Genomic DNA, 13,042 nt, shown 5'->3' on the forward strand with positions numbered 1-13,042 from the left:
CCCCCCCCAGTAAGTTTCCCCACTGGCCCTGGCTCTTTGCAGGGGCAAAGGTGTTTGCAGCTCCCCACCCCAGCCTGGCAAAGGCTCAGCCAGGAGGGACTCTCAGAGCAGGGGGGGGCATTCTCCAAGGCATGTGCTGCATGGCCTGCCCAGCACTGTGCCCCATGACGCCTGCCTGGGAGCCTGATCCGGGCGGGGAAGTACTCACCCCCATGGTAGCTTTCGGAGGCCAAGCCTCCTGGCGGGGGAAACGCTCACCTCCCGGTTCCCGCACACCCGCACTCACCCCTAGGTGAGTAAAGAAAGTTTTGTATACCCCGCACCTGAGTATACCCCACAGGGAGGGTGCGGGGTTTGTAAAAATGAATATAACCCGCGGGTTATATTCGCTAAAATACGGTAGGCCCCAGCCCCCAACCCACCCCCTCACCTCCCCCCCACACATCCCCATGGCCATATACTGAAGGATCTTCAGATACGCTGGTGGCTAGAAAACAGCAGCTTTTGGCTGGGTGCCCAGCTCTGATGATGGTTCTCTCCCCCTCCCACAAGCAGCAGGGCAGAAGAGTGACAATACCATACTACACCATCCTTATTTCTACGCTGCTGCTGATGGCAGCTCTGCTTTCAAAGCTAGGCTTCTGGCCAGCAGCTGCCGCTCTTCGGCTGCTTGTCACCACTGCCAGCAGCAACAGTGCAAAAATAAGGGTAGTAGTACTTCCCAATAATCTGGCAACTCTCCGTCAGTTCCTTTTTGGGTCAGGACCCCTACAGTCATACCACCATGAAATTTCAGATTTAAATAGCTGAAATCATGAAACATTTTTTTTTAATTCTCTGCCTGTGAAATTGACCAATATGAGCCATGAATGTGGTAGGTCCCCAATCATTACTTTTGTGCTTGTATTTGTTATTGGCTTATTGTGTGTCCTTGTCGAAGTCACTAAAACCAACATTTTCACAAGTGTCCACAAATTTTGGTCACTTCTGATGCTGGGTCCCCAACATTAGACACCTACGGCCTGATTTTCAGAGGTGCTGAACATAGACAGCTCCATTGGAAGTAAATGAAAGTCAAATTCTACATTAACGTGGTACCCAGAATTAATGTACACCTCTTAACATATTGACCTTAACCTCTGTGTGACGTAGATTCCCTTTCTGTGAAATGAAGAGCTTATTCTGTCCCACCTCACAGAGCTCTTCTGAAGATTAAATATTTGTAGCATGCTATGTAAACTGCTATGTAAGTTTTAAATGGGTGGGAGTTGTGTTTTGGTGAGGTGTGACTGGTTTTTGTTTTGGGGGAGAGAGGGGATTGTTGTTTTGCAGGGGGAGATGCAAAACAATCTTTAAAAAGCCAACACAGAGTGGTATGTTTTTATTCCTATGTAGTATTATTCTAACCAAAAGACTTTGGGTAGGTGGAGAAGAGATGCATAACTAAATGAAATTATCAAATTCTTCTCTGAATGTATTTATAAATGTTTGGTTCTTTCATGTATCTTAAGAAATATTGAACACTCAGTCTTCCCCATACTGTAGAATGGAAGGTTATTAAAATGAAGAACTGCCTTTTTAGCTGTAGTGCATTAGTTGGAAAAATAATTTGTGCTTTTTTATATGTAAGCTGTTGTGTTTTATATACAGTATTATAATAACTGTGATGGCGATATTCTGTTTCGTTGCTTTGTTATAACTTTTTCATTCCCTTCAAGCTTCACAGATAAATTTATATTGTTTCTGACAGCTTAAAATGTTATATCCTTATTAACCTTTAAATTTATGCTCTAAACTGGCCTGGTGGGATTGTATATAGAATGATTTAGAGGACGCTTGAGAAAATTTTCTTATCCAATAACTGGTTGGAATAGTTATTCTGTATTCATTATCAGATTATATTACTGCAAGGAAAGTTGTCAAAGTTATCACTTACGGTGTTCCTGGAGAGTAGGAAATTATTATGTTAATGCTCATTAGTGGAATTCTTATGAAAGGAAGAACTAGAAAATAACTCATTTTTGTACCCTTTACAGTATTCTGAAGTCAATGGAATTTGCACCGTCTGAGGGATCTGGTGCACAGGTACTGAATCTATTTTTGTTTTCTTAATTCTTTCTCTCATTCAGCTAGCGAATATTGTTTTTGTGTTACCTGGGATAAGCATGAACAATTTCCTGTGGATCTGTAAACTTGATGCTTTTCAGTGTCCTTAAAATGTGGTGGTACACAAGGTCATCATTGGCTTCTCAAGCCCCATTTATAAAAGCTGAATTGATCATTTTTGCTTATTAATTAAATTTCTTTCAAGAGGTCAAGGGCAAGGAAAGACATTTCAGGTGGAATGTAAGTGAACAACCTGAATATTTTAAAGATGCTAGCTCTGGAACACAACTAAACCGAAACGTGGATAATTATTGGACTAATATTAGGCTGAAAACCTTGTTCAGCAATTTTTTCTTATTGAATAGCCTTGAATATTCGATTCACAAAAGAAAACAAGGAAACCTTTAAACATGAGAGAGGAGTAGAATCGTCTAATAAACTTTAGTATGCTAATCTCACTTAAGATCAAAGGTTATGTATTGGATTCCTGCTTCTGAAATCCAAACTGAATATCAATATACCGGGGTAAAGAGGATTATTTTTTAATATGCTTTTTGATGATACAGGGTTAGATATTTAGTGGAAGGTAAATGGCTAATTTCTGTGGCTGATTTAATTTATGATCATGTGGCCCATTTGCACTGAAACACATAGCTTTTGAAGGAAGTATAAAATACCAATGTAGTGGATTCTTCTACGAAGCAGAAATACTAATACTTACTCAAATTAGAACAGCTTTTAGTTATTCATTGGAAACTATACTAGCACAATTTTTTTAAAAAGTACATAAGATTAACAGAACTTAACGAGATTGGTGAGTGATTTACATAGAAAGTTCAGTAGCCTCTGAACATTCACATAAATATATGCATGATGAATTGTACAGCCTCAGTCATGGAAAAATCAAGTGCTTTCTTCTGAGGTCTTTTACAATAGCTGAGTGACCCACTTAAATTGTTTAATACCTTCATGGCTAACCTGAAAACAAACCTCACATTTTGACTGTATTTAGGATGCATCCAAACCACTGGAGGTGTTGCTGCTGGAGAAAAATCGCTCATTGCAGTCTGAGAATGCCACACTGCGTATCACTAATAGTGACCTGAGCGGTAGGTAGATGTGATTTTTCTGCTGTGATACTTCGTTTACTGTCTGGGGGGGAAAGGAGAGTGAATGTGAGATGAGAGCCCAAGCTAGTGTGTGACAGAAAGATTAATGGATAAGAAGGATCTTGAATAATGTTTGATTTTTGCCATTTTATAGGCTGGATAATAGAATAAGACTTGGAGACCTGAGAGATGCTCTGAAGTTTAGAAAAGAGAGGCATTGTAGAATGTGCCAAATGGTAGCATTCAGGTTGTTTGTGGTTTAGGTAATAAATTCAGCAGTAGTGTGCAAAGCTCTGACCCCACCCCACTGGCCCCCCAACACACACAAACGTGAAGCAAAGGGTTTGCATATAGAACACAATCATCTTCCTGTCTTATATTCTTAGATATTTTCATTAGCTGATAGTTAAAAAAACAAATACTGAGAAAGGTGTGTCTTTATTAGCTTTCATATTGTAGGCATATTACACGTTCTGTCCAATTTTTTAAATGGTGGAGTTGTGGCATTTCCAGATGCTTCTGTTTTTAGCTGCTGGTAAAGGGTTAAAAAGTTGCCACTGGCACTGGGGTTTTCTACATTCTGAAATGTATATGACTTTAACTGAGTAATCTTGTTGCATCCACTTACATGTGATGTCTTTAATTAAATGGATTTGTTCCAAAATGTAAATGTTTGCTGCATGAGGTTCAGCCAAATCTATTGAGTAATGTCTTGAATAAGAGATGCTGAAGAAACTTGCTGTTTGTAACTGACTTTATTTTAATTGTATAACTGCACTTCATGTAATTGTTTTAGATTTAGAGTTTGTAAGGGGGATTCTCCAGGCTGCAACATACAAGAAAGGTGCAAACATGAAATGCATGTTGTTTGTTTGGGGGCCTTGTTTGGCATATTATAAATTTAAATTAATTAAAAAAAAAAAAAACCAACCAACCACCACCTCATTGGCCCTTGTAAAAACTGCACTTTTTCCCTTCTGTGGGGCAAACTTTGCATTTTATCTTGGTTTTTCCCTTTTTAATCCCCCATAATGCATTGTTTGACCTTCCTTGTAGGGTCAGCCAGGAGAAAAGGGAAAGACCAGCCTGAGAGTCAGCGTCCTGCAACCTTGCCGGCCTCCCCTTCTTCTCAGTTGCTCCGCAACACAGGGGAGCAGGCTTCCAATACTAATGGTACACACCAGTTCTCACCAACGGGTTTAAGTCAAGACTTTTTCAGCTCATCCCTGGCAAGCCCCAGCTTACCCCTGGCCTCCACAGGAAAATTTGCACTAAACTCTCTCCTCCAGCGACAGCTAATGCAGTCCTTCTACTCCAAGGCAATGCAGGAAGCAGGAAGCACAAGCATGATTTTTTCAACAGGTCCTTACAGCACAAATTCCATATCTTCCCAAAGTCCATTACAACAAAGTCCAGATGTTAATGGCATGGCCCCATCTCCCAGCCAGTCAGAAAGCGCTGGGAGCATCTCTGAAGGCGAGGAGATAGACACAGCAGAAATTGCACGTCAGGTGAAAGAGCAATTGATCAAGCACAATATTGGACAGCGGATATTTGGACATTATGTCTTGGGACTGTCACAAGGGTCTGTGAGTGAGATTCTAGCACGGCCAAAGCCATGGAATAAACTGACTGTAAGAGGCAAGGAGCCATTTCACAAGATGAAGCAATTCCTCTCAGATGAGCAGAATATCCTGGCGCTACGCAGCATCCAGGGTAGACAAAGAGGTAAGTTCTGTTTACTGATTTAAACTTTGGTCTTGTAAGCTAGAGAGATGCAAATCATAAAAGGTTTTCTCCTCCTAGGTCATTTACGCAACAGAATTGTTTTTCGCCTTACGCCTTTACAGAGCTACACTGCAGGAACGTATTCTTTACAAAACATAACTTTTCTAAATTTAATTATCTGACTACATTGTTTTCCAGCAGTTATACAATATAGTAATATTTGACACTGAGAAGCAGCGATTTTCCTTATACACTGGCCTGGGTTATTGTTGGTTTTTGTTTTATTTTTGGTGGGAAAGAATGAAGAGCTCGTATATTAAAGCTTGTCGTAATTGAGAGTAAGTCCTATATCAGAATGAAACATTGAGTGAAAAGTAGCTCTCAAGAACGTCCGCCCACTACATGTACAGGCAAAATTATAGTGGGGATTGTTTGCTGAGAATGTGTGTTTATTGTGCCCTTAACACTTCTGGTGGCAATTTTTCCTAGGTGTATTAAAATAGTTATATGGGTGATGAATAAGATTAGTATAACAAACATATTAAAAGCAGCTTTACTTATTTATATAGATGATTTTAATAAGTACCATTCACTTTCACGTCAGTGTGATTTAGTTTTAAACAAACACTAAAGCTTGCATTTAAGAAAAATGGAGAGAGCTGTTAAAACCCTAGAAATAGTTGAAAGAATAGGCAGCATTTTCATAGCAGTTTAAATGAAAATGAACATCTTTACATTTATAACTTGTTCTTCCTTTTGATAATTACAATTGGGAGGTATATCTATCCATCTTTATATCTATCTAACCCCTCTTTTCTGTATATAGATGTAATATTAATTAACAAATCTGTCAGCCTCACATCTTCCAAAGTATTCTGCTCCTCTAATGCTCAAAGATTCAAAGGGTTTAAGAGAAGCCTTGAACCCCTTGTATTTAGTGACAGGCAGCTGTCTTTTCATGTCACACAGCCCATGATGTGAACACAACCATCCCCTGATTGTTTTGTTCTTACCAAACTTGTTTTTCAACAGAGAATCCAGGCCAGAACCTGAACAGACTATTTCAGGAAGTACCGAAACGAAGAAATGGGTCTGAAGGTACGTCACAGGCAGGTGTTTTTCTTTGCAGTTAACATCTAGAAATGGAGTGTGCTTTAGATGTGTGTTTCCTTAAAACTGTGCAGTTTGATTCTGGCCTGGAATCTGATGGAAAAACAGACAGTAAGTATAAAACAAACCATGGGTTAGAAGAACACTTTACTTTTTCTAATTCCACCACTACCATACTAACTTGGCCTGTTCTAGACGGCTCCTCCATACCCCAACAAATATGTCTATATATAAAAAGAGATAAGTGTTAGAAGTGGCACTTCAAATAATGAAAACTTATTTAGTTTGTCTTGATTGTGGCTTCCAAGCAAGAAAGTTACCATCCATGAAGCAATTCCTTCACAAATAGGTAAAAAGTATACCGTCTCTACTAGGGGTACTATCCTAAGTAAGTACATGTTGACAAATTCAATATAAGATGCTGTTAAAATAACGTGGAACTTATCTTACCATAATATATGAAAAAGCTTGGATAAAAGTTGTAATTGAAAATCAGAGCACTTAACTACTCATTTGAAAAAGTAGAAGTTGCTGTTTAAGTATAATCTTGTTTGTCTTGTAACAGACCAATGGTAGAATTTTACATTTAGCAAGAGGGCAAAACAAAAAAATGAAAACGGGAAAAAGAAAAAAAAAACATGACCCTAAAACAATTGTTTTGTTTCTGGTGAAAAATTATATCGCCCATATTAGTGATTATTCATAGAACACTTCTAGAGCATTACTATGTGATGAAAAATGCTTTAAACTGAAGTAATCTTCAAGACCATTAGGAGTTTTCTATCTTTCTTTCCTTGTTTTAAAAATGAGAATTAAGTCTCATATTGTTGCAACACTTAAAAATTTATTTCTCCTATTGTTTTGACATCCTGGAGAGGTAAAATAAACTGGAATATTGCTGTCTTGTACCTAATGTTCTTCATTTTAGATTACAAATAGAAATAAAATGTACAGTGTATTCAGATATCATATAGAGTCAAAACAGCTAATGTGATCTTTTTATAAATTGTTCATGCCATCACATTTTTAGCCCCCCGAAAGAAGAATAGTCAAAAGATTTATTTTATTTTATTTTTTATTTTTTTGTAATTCCTGCTGGATGGTACTATTTGTGTTGCAGTTGATACTGAGTACATGGCCTGCTGATTCTCCTGCAGTTTATATTTTAAAGTTATCCTGTAGCTGCTGCTGCTGAATGGTATATTTTCAAGCAGGGAAGATCTGGAAAAGAAAGCATTTCCAGTACTAGTAAAGGTCAATAAATCTTAAAATCCTCCCAGTGAATGCTTACAAGCACTTCTGCAAACTGTTGTCGGGTTGAATTACACGTGTTACAGTCATGATTGCTTAATAGTATTAGTTTCCTTTTTCTCTTCAGGTAACATCACCACAAGAATCCGAACCACAGAGACTGGCTCTGATGAAGCCATCAAATCCATTCTAGAACAAGCCAAAAGGGAGCTGCAAGTACAGAAAACAGGTACAGACTCACTTTGTCTCTTGTTCCTTTTCCTTCAGAATTTAATTAAAACAATTATCATGAGCTTACTGGTTGGTTAATTATGTTCTTAAAATTTGAACAAGTTTTTGCAGAGCTGATTCTTTGGAGTGAGGAGTGGTTTATGTATTTAAAATATATTGATTTTCACTGTTTATACTTAGTTCTAGGCAGAACCTTTTTAGAAAAAGTCACAGTTCCTCTCCTGTTCCTGCATTGATGCTGGGGGAAACTAAATTGTGACACTCTTTACTGTTGCACCCTGTACTTTCTCCCTTGCACTGACCCACATCTTCTGGCATGCTGGGAGAACCATTTCTACCTGCTTGCTCATTGGAGGGGGAATACTGGCCTCGCTATCCTACTCTCTCTTCCCCACATCTGCCCAGACATAAGACAACCTACTACAGTTGGTGATTTGCTCCATCCTGCTCCCCTGCATGCCTATTCATGAGCTAGTCCTTAACTAAAATGTTCTTACTGTATTGTTTTTTTCATGAATTGGGATTATAACAATCATTACCTGGATCTGACTTTTACTGCACTTTATATGGGGCTGTAAATTGTTAATTGGAGCATATTTGCTTTCCATTTTCAAATGCACCTGTTAGGTTCTCTTTCCACTGTGCGATTTTCCATGTGTTTAACAGCTGTCAGAACTGCTGAACTAATCCTCCAATCCTGTGTATCCACTTTTGGGACTGGCACTGCCCTAGAAAGTGCTTTGCATTAAAGTTTGTTTTTAGAAATAAATGTTAGTTTATTACTTTGGATTCAGCTTCCTAGTTAAAATGAATCACACGGCAAAAAGTGTCCACAGGATTAATTAAAGATGTTTTTAATAAATAGAAAAAGATATTCGATGTCTAAATGAGTAATAGCTACAATTATTTAAAGTGTTAATTACTAATTTTCTGCTACAGCACACTTCATATGAGGATCTCAAAGCTCTTTGCAGACATTAATTAATTAAGATTATAACTTTCAATGAGAGAAATAGTTAGATAAAGCAGAAAAGGCATCCTAGTTATTTTTTTCCCTGTATCTTTATTTCTGATTTATTTTGTGGGGTAAGAATCAGAAGGGAAAGATGGTGGCAGAATGAAAACCTACATAGATGACACACAATATTATTATAGGATAAGGTACATAATTATATTAATTTTATTTATTTTAATTTGTGGCCACTTCTTGAAGCACATAGCTCTCTTGTCACATCATGTGCTTCACATTGTCCCACTTCCATAATGGGATTTTTAGGCCTTGAAATTGATCTTCAGTTGAGGCCTCAGTAGAGATGGCTATAAATCTGAATGCAGGCCACTCGCCAAATCTCCTGGCCAAGGGAAAGAGAAGATTTGGACTCTCTTGAAATTCCATCCTCTGCCGAAGAAGGCCACATTGGCCGAAGAAGGCCATAGCCCTTATTCAACACCCAAACCTTTCAGTTGGACTAGCAATGTAAAAGTGTAGTTGATTAGTCAACTACCCGATGAGCCTAGGATTATCGGGTAGTCGAGTCAACTACTCACATTCCCCCCCCACCCTGTGCTGCCACTCTTTCAGAGGCAGCAAAGCGGGGAGGGGGAGAGCAGGAGCTGGTGCTGGGGGGGGAGCCACCTTAAAAGCCAGTTTCCCCCCAGCACCATCTCTGCAATACCATTTTCCCCTCTCCACTGTGCTGCTGCAGCAGTGCTGGGCGACCAGGGGAGGCTGCTCTGTCAGCAGCCCCTGTCCACAGGGAGCCCAGCAGCAGCCCCAGCCTCCGTGAACGGAAGCTGCTCTGCAGCAGCTCCTGTCCATGGAGGGACCCAGCAGGGAGCTGAGAACCCCGGCAGAGAGGGGCTGCTGGACCAGGCGTGAGTCTGGAACTGAGCAAGCCCGGCTCAGTCCTGGCTCGTGCTGAATCCAGGAGCTACCTCTGCTGCAGCTCTGCAGTTTAAATGTAGTAGGAACTGGGCTGCCTTCAGCTCCTTCTTAGCACCTTCCCCTTGTATCTACTACACGATTACCCAGTTACCCACCTCTTAACATCCTTAAATTGGACTGTCTCTTCTTCGATGCCCATTAGCTCCCTACAAAGTGGAGATCAAGAATTCTCTCTAAGGCTTCTGCTTGGCAATGCAGACCACTATAAGTGAACATTACGCTTATTTTTTAAAAACTGTTGAATAATTGTGTTCTTCTTAGTGATGTTTCGTTCAGTGGTTTGGAGCAAATAGCCAGAGAGAGAGAAAGCGAGAGAGAGAAAGCTGAGTAATAAGGGAAAGAAAGGAAAAAAGTTCTTTGAAAAAGTCCTTGAGTTTTTCAGTTCCCAAGTCTGATTCGGGTAGTGGGATTAACCCTGATAGATTATTTATGTTTTAATGTTACACTGGCAGTGCAGCCAGGTGACTTGGATTTTGTTAGCGCATGAGTCACTTGGGGGAGGCAGAGAACCAAATGCTTAAGTAACTGTATCTGGGATCATGAAATGTAATGTCGTTTTTGAGATATATATGGGGAGGGGCAAAATAGGGCCAGTTTTTCAAAATTCTGTATTTGCAAATGTATTTATGTGTATACATCAGTTGTTCATATGTGGCTTGGATGTCTGTGTGTGCATATGTGACTGCAAATATTTTCCAGTGCCTCATTTCAAATATTCTCATTGGATTAGAGAAAGCCAAATGTTATGTACATAGAAATGTACTGCGGGCCATCTACTCTCACACAGGCTTGTTAGGAAACACAGTGACACTGATGTTAGAAGAATGTGTATATTCTATATAATAATCTTTGGTTTGTTTTCACAGCTGAGCCGGCTCAGCCAACTTCTGCATCTAGCAGTGGCAATTCTGATGAGGCCATTCGATCCATTCTGCAACAAGCCCGGCGTGAAATGGAAGCACAGCAGGCTGCCCTGGAACCTGCCTTAAAAGCAACACCTTTGTCTCAAGCTGACATTTCCATCTTGTCCCCAAAACTAATAACGACACCGGCAATGTCTTCGGTTTCCAGTTATTCTCCTTTGGCCTTGTCGCTGAAGAAACATTCATCGGTCGGGGATTCTAATGTAGCTACGTTACAGAACCTCTCTGGGCTAAAAAAGGAGCACCAAGACACACCAATTTTAGAGCTCCATGGAATCGCTGATTCTGCACAAGGTGTGCTGAGGCACGTTAAGAATGAATTGGGGCGTGGTGGTGTGTGGAAGGACCATTGGTGGAACACTGTTCAGCATGACAGAAGAAATACCACTGTCCCTGAAGATGCAAAGATTGACGAAGCCAGCAGCGGAAAAGAAAAGATCAGCAATCAGACAAGGCCCGATCGTAGTCAGCTCCAAGGACCATCCTCTTCAGAATATTGGAAGGAGTGGCCCAATGCTGAATCGCCATACTCCCAGAGCTCTGAATTGAGCATGACGGGAGCAAGCCGCAGTGAGACACCACAAAATAGTCCCCTTCCTTCCTCTCCTATTGTACCTATTGCAAAGCCATCCAAACCCTCAGTTCCTCCATTGACACCTGAGCAGTATGAGATTTACATGTACCAGGAAGTGGATACAATAGAGCTGACTCGTCAGGTCAAAGAAAAGCTAGCAAAGAACGGCATCTGCCAAAGGATCTTTGGGGAAAAGGTAAGGAACTGATTATTTTTCATTACACTAGCATTTTAAACATGTAGCGCTATAGTCTTCTGTTGTTCTGGAGTGAGTTTACTTATTACATTCTCCACACATGGGGATAGGAACCTGACACACATAAAGGCACAATGTTTTTTCCTTCAGTAGTTACAGAATATATTCACAAGTGAAAAGTCTGAGTCTTGTGACTTTATGAAATTACAAGCTCTTCTAACTTCAATACAAAACATTTCTTCAGCATCTTCTTAGAAGAACACAAAGCTGTTTTCTTCATCTCTCAGTTCCGGGCAGCTGCACGTGTATTTCTTCTCTATGGTCCATCAAGAGTGACCACTTAGCAGTTTCTGAATCCATTTGCTGGATCAGAAAGAAGGTCTGAGTCAGTTTAAACTTGGGCTACTTATCCAAAAGTCCTTTTTTTGTCTGTTGGTCTCTGCTGGGAATCTGGTTTGAACTATTATGTGCAAGCTTCCCCGAGAGGCTTTCCCTACCTGAGTAGGGATGAGGGAGGGAAAAGACTTGCAGTCTGCCTAATTTGTATTATTATCACTCTCTGTTTTTAATTCCTGGAGATACCGTCACAGCCTAGCCTCATGAAGCAGAACACAGCTATTCATTTAAAACAAATGGACACCTACAATATGCATGTGTTTGCCATATCTGTTACATCCTCAGCTATATTCATTTGAAGTTGGAACTAGGGATGTTAAATTTAGTTTAATCAACTAGTTGATGGAATTTCCATCGAATATCAATACGTGGGTGAGATGTAGCGGGGTTAGCTCCCAGGTCTTTTAAATGTAAAAGGCAGAGGCATAGCATCCAGGACTGGGCATGAGCCAGGAATCAGCTGATTCCCGTTTTGCACCTGGTCCCCCTGCCCGCTGCGGAGACGATGCTGGGGGGAACTGGCTTTTAAGCCAGCTTCTCCCAGCACCAGCTCCTGCTCCCCCACTCACTGCGTCTCTCTGATAGAGGCAGCAAGGGTGGGGGGGAGCGATTAGTTGACTATTGCTTCATTGATTATTTGTCTGGTCACTTACATCCCTAACTGGAACGTAGATTGAGATGTTATATTTTTAATATCCACTAAAGCAATGGTTCCCAAACTGTGGCACACACCCCCATTAAGAGAGACACAGAGGAACATGTGGGGAGTGCAGGGCCCAGATCAGCCTCTGCAACTGTCAGGGAGGAAGTGCCACCCAACCCCACTCTGGTCCTTGCTCCTGATGCTACCCCCCAGCCTAGACCCATGGCCACAGCCTTTGCCCTGGCCATGGTTCTGTTCCTGGCCCCAGATGCTCTCCTCTCCTCCCGCCCTCAGGAGCCCTGGCTCTAGCTCCTGGAGAAAGTGGGGAGGGTTGTTGGGGTAACCCCGAAAAGTTTGGGGACCACAGTGCTAAAGTGAACTCATTGAATGCTTGAGTAATATTCTTGTCACAGATCAGTAAATCTAACACCTTTTTTAAATGAATGTTGAGAAACTATGGAAACGTGAAATCTCTTGTTTAATATTTAAAAGTAATATAAGGAGATTTGGAAATCTTTCTTCTCTCCTGTCTTATATTTTTAATTAAGAATACTCATTGCCCATCCCATAAGTGTCCAGCCTTCTAGTTACTATTAGTACGTTGTTTTTAAGCGAGCCTGGGTACACACATTGTTTATATAATTTGGAAGCTACTACACCAGTGGTCCCCAACGCGGTGCCCGCGGGCGCCATGGCGCCCGCCGGGGCATTTATGTGCGCCTGCCGAGTGATCAGGGCCAGTCCTGCCATGGGCACGCGGCGCATGGGTGACCCCAGCCCCAAGTGCATGGCGCATGGGCAGCCCCTGTCCCCGGTCGTGCAGCGCGTGC

General features: G+C 41.0%; 1 protein-coding gene across 5 annotated transcripts in view; it reads left to right on the forward strand.

Annotated features, from left to right (window-relative positions):
• Positions 1-13,042, forward strand: part of CUX1 (cut like homeobox 1) — a 397,218-nt gene that overhangs the window by 279,158 nt on the left and 105,018 nt on the right. For 3 of the 5 annotated variants that reach the window (XM_075904405.1, XM_075904407.1, XM_075904406.1), the window contains exons 13-18: positions 2,037-2,085; positions 3,119-3,215; positions 4,272-4,943; positions 5,976-6,041; positions 7,432-7,533; positions 10,347-11,173. In XM_075904405.1, the coding sequence (XP_075760520.1) occupies positions 2,037-2,085; positions 3,119-3,215; positions 4,272-4,943; positions 5,976-6,041; positions 7,432-7,533; positions 10,347-11,173 (1,813 nt within the window). The remainder of the gene's footprint in view (positions 1-2,036; positions 2,086-3,118; positions 3,216-4,271; positions 4,944-5,975; positions 6,042-7,431; positions 7,534-10,346; positions 11,174-13,042) is intronic. The other 2 variants (XM_075904408.1, XM_075904409.1) reach the window with 2 other exon arrangements.

Source organism: Pelodiscus sinensis, chromosome 21 (genome assembly GCF_049634645.1).
Source record: "Pelodiscus sinensis isolate JC-2024 chromosome 21, ASM4963464v1, whole genome shotgun sequence".
NCBI classification, from domain to species: domain Eukaryota; kingdom Metazoa; phylum Chordata; order Testudines; family Trionychidae; genus Pelodiscus; species Pelodiscus sinensis.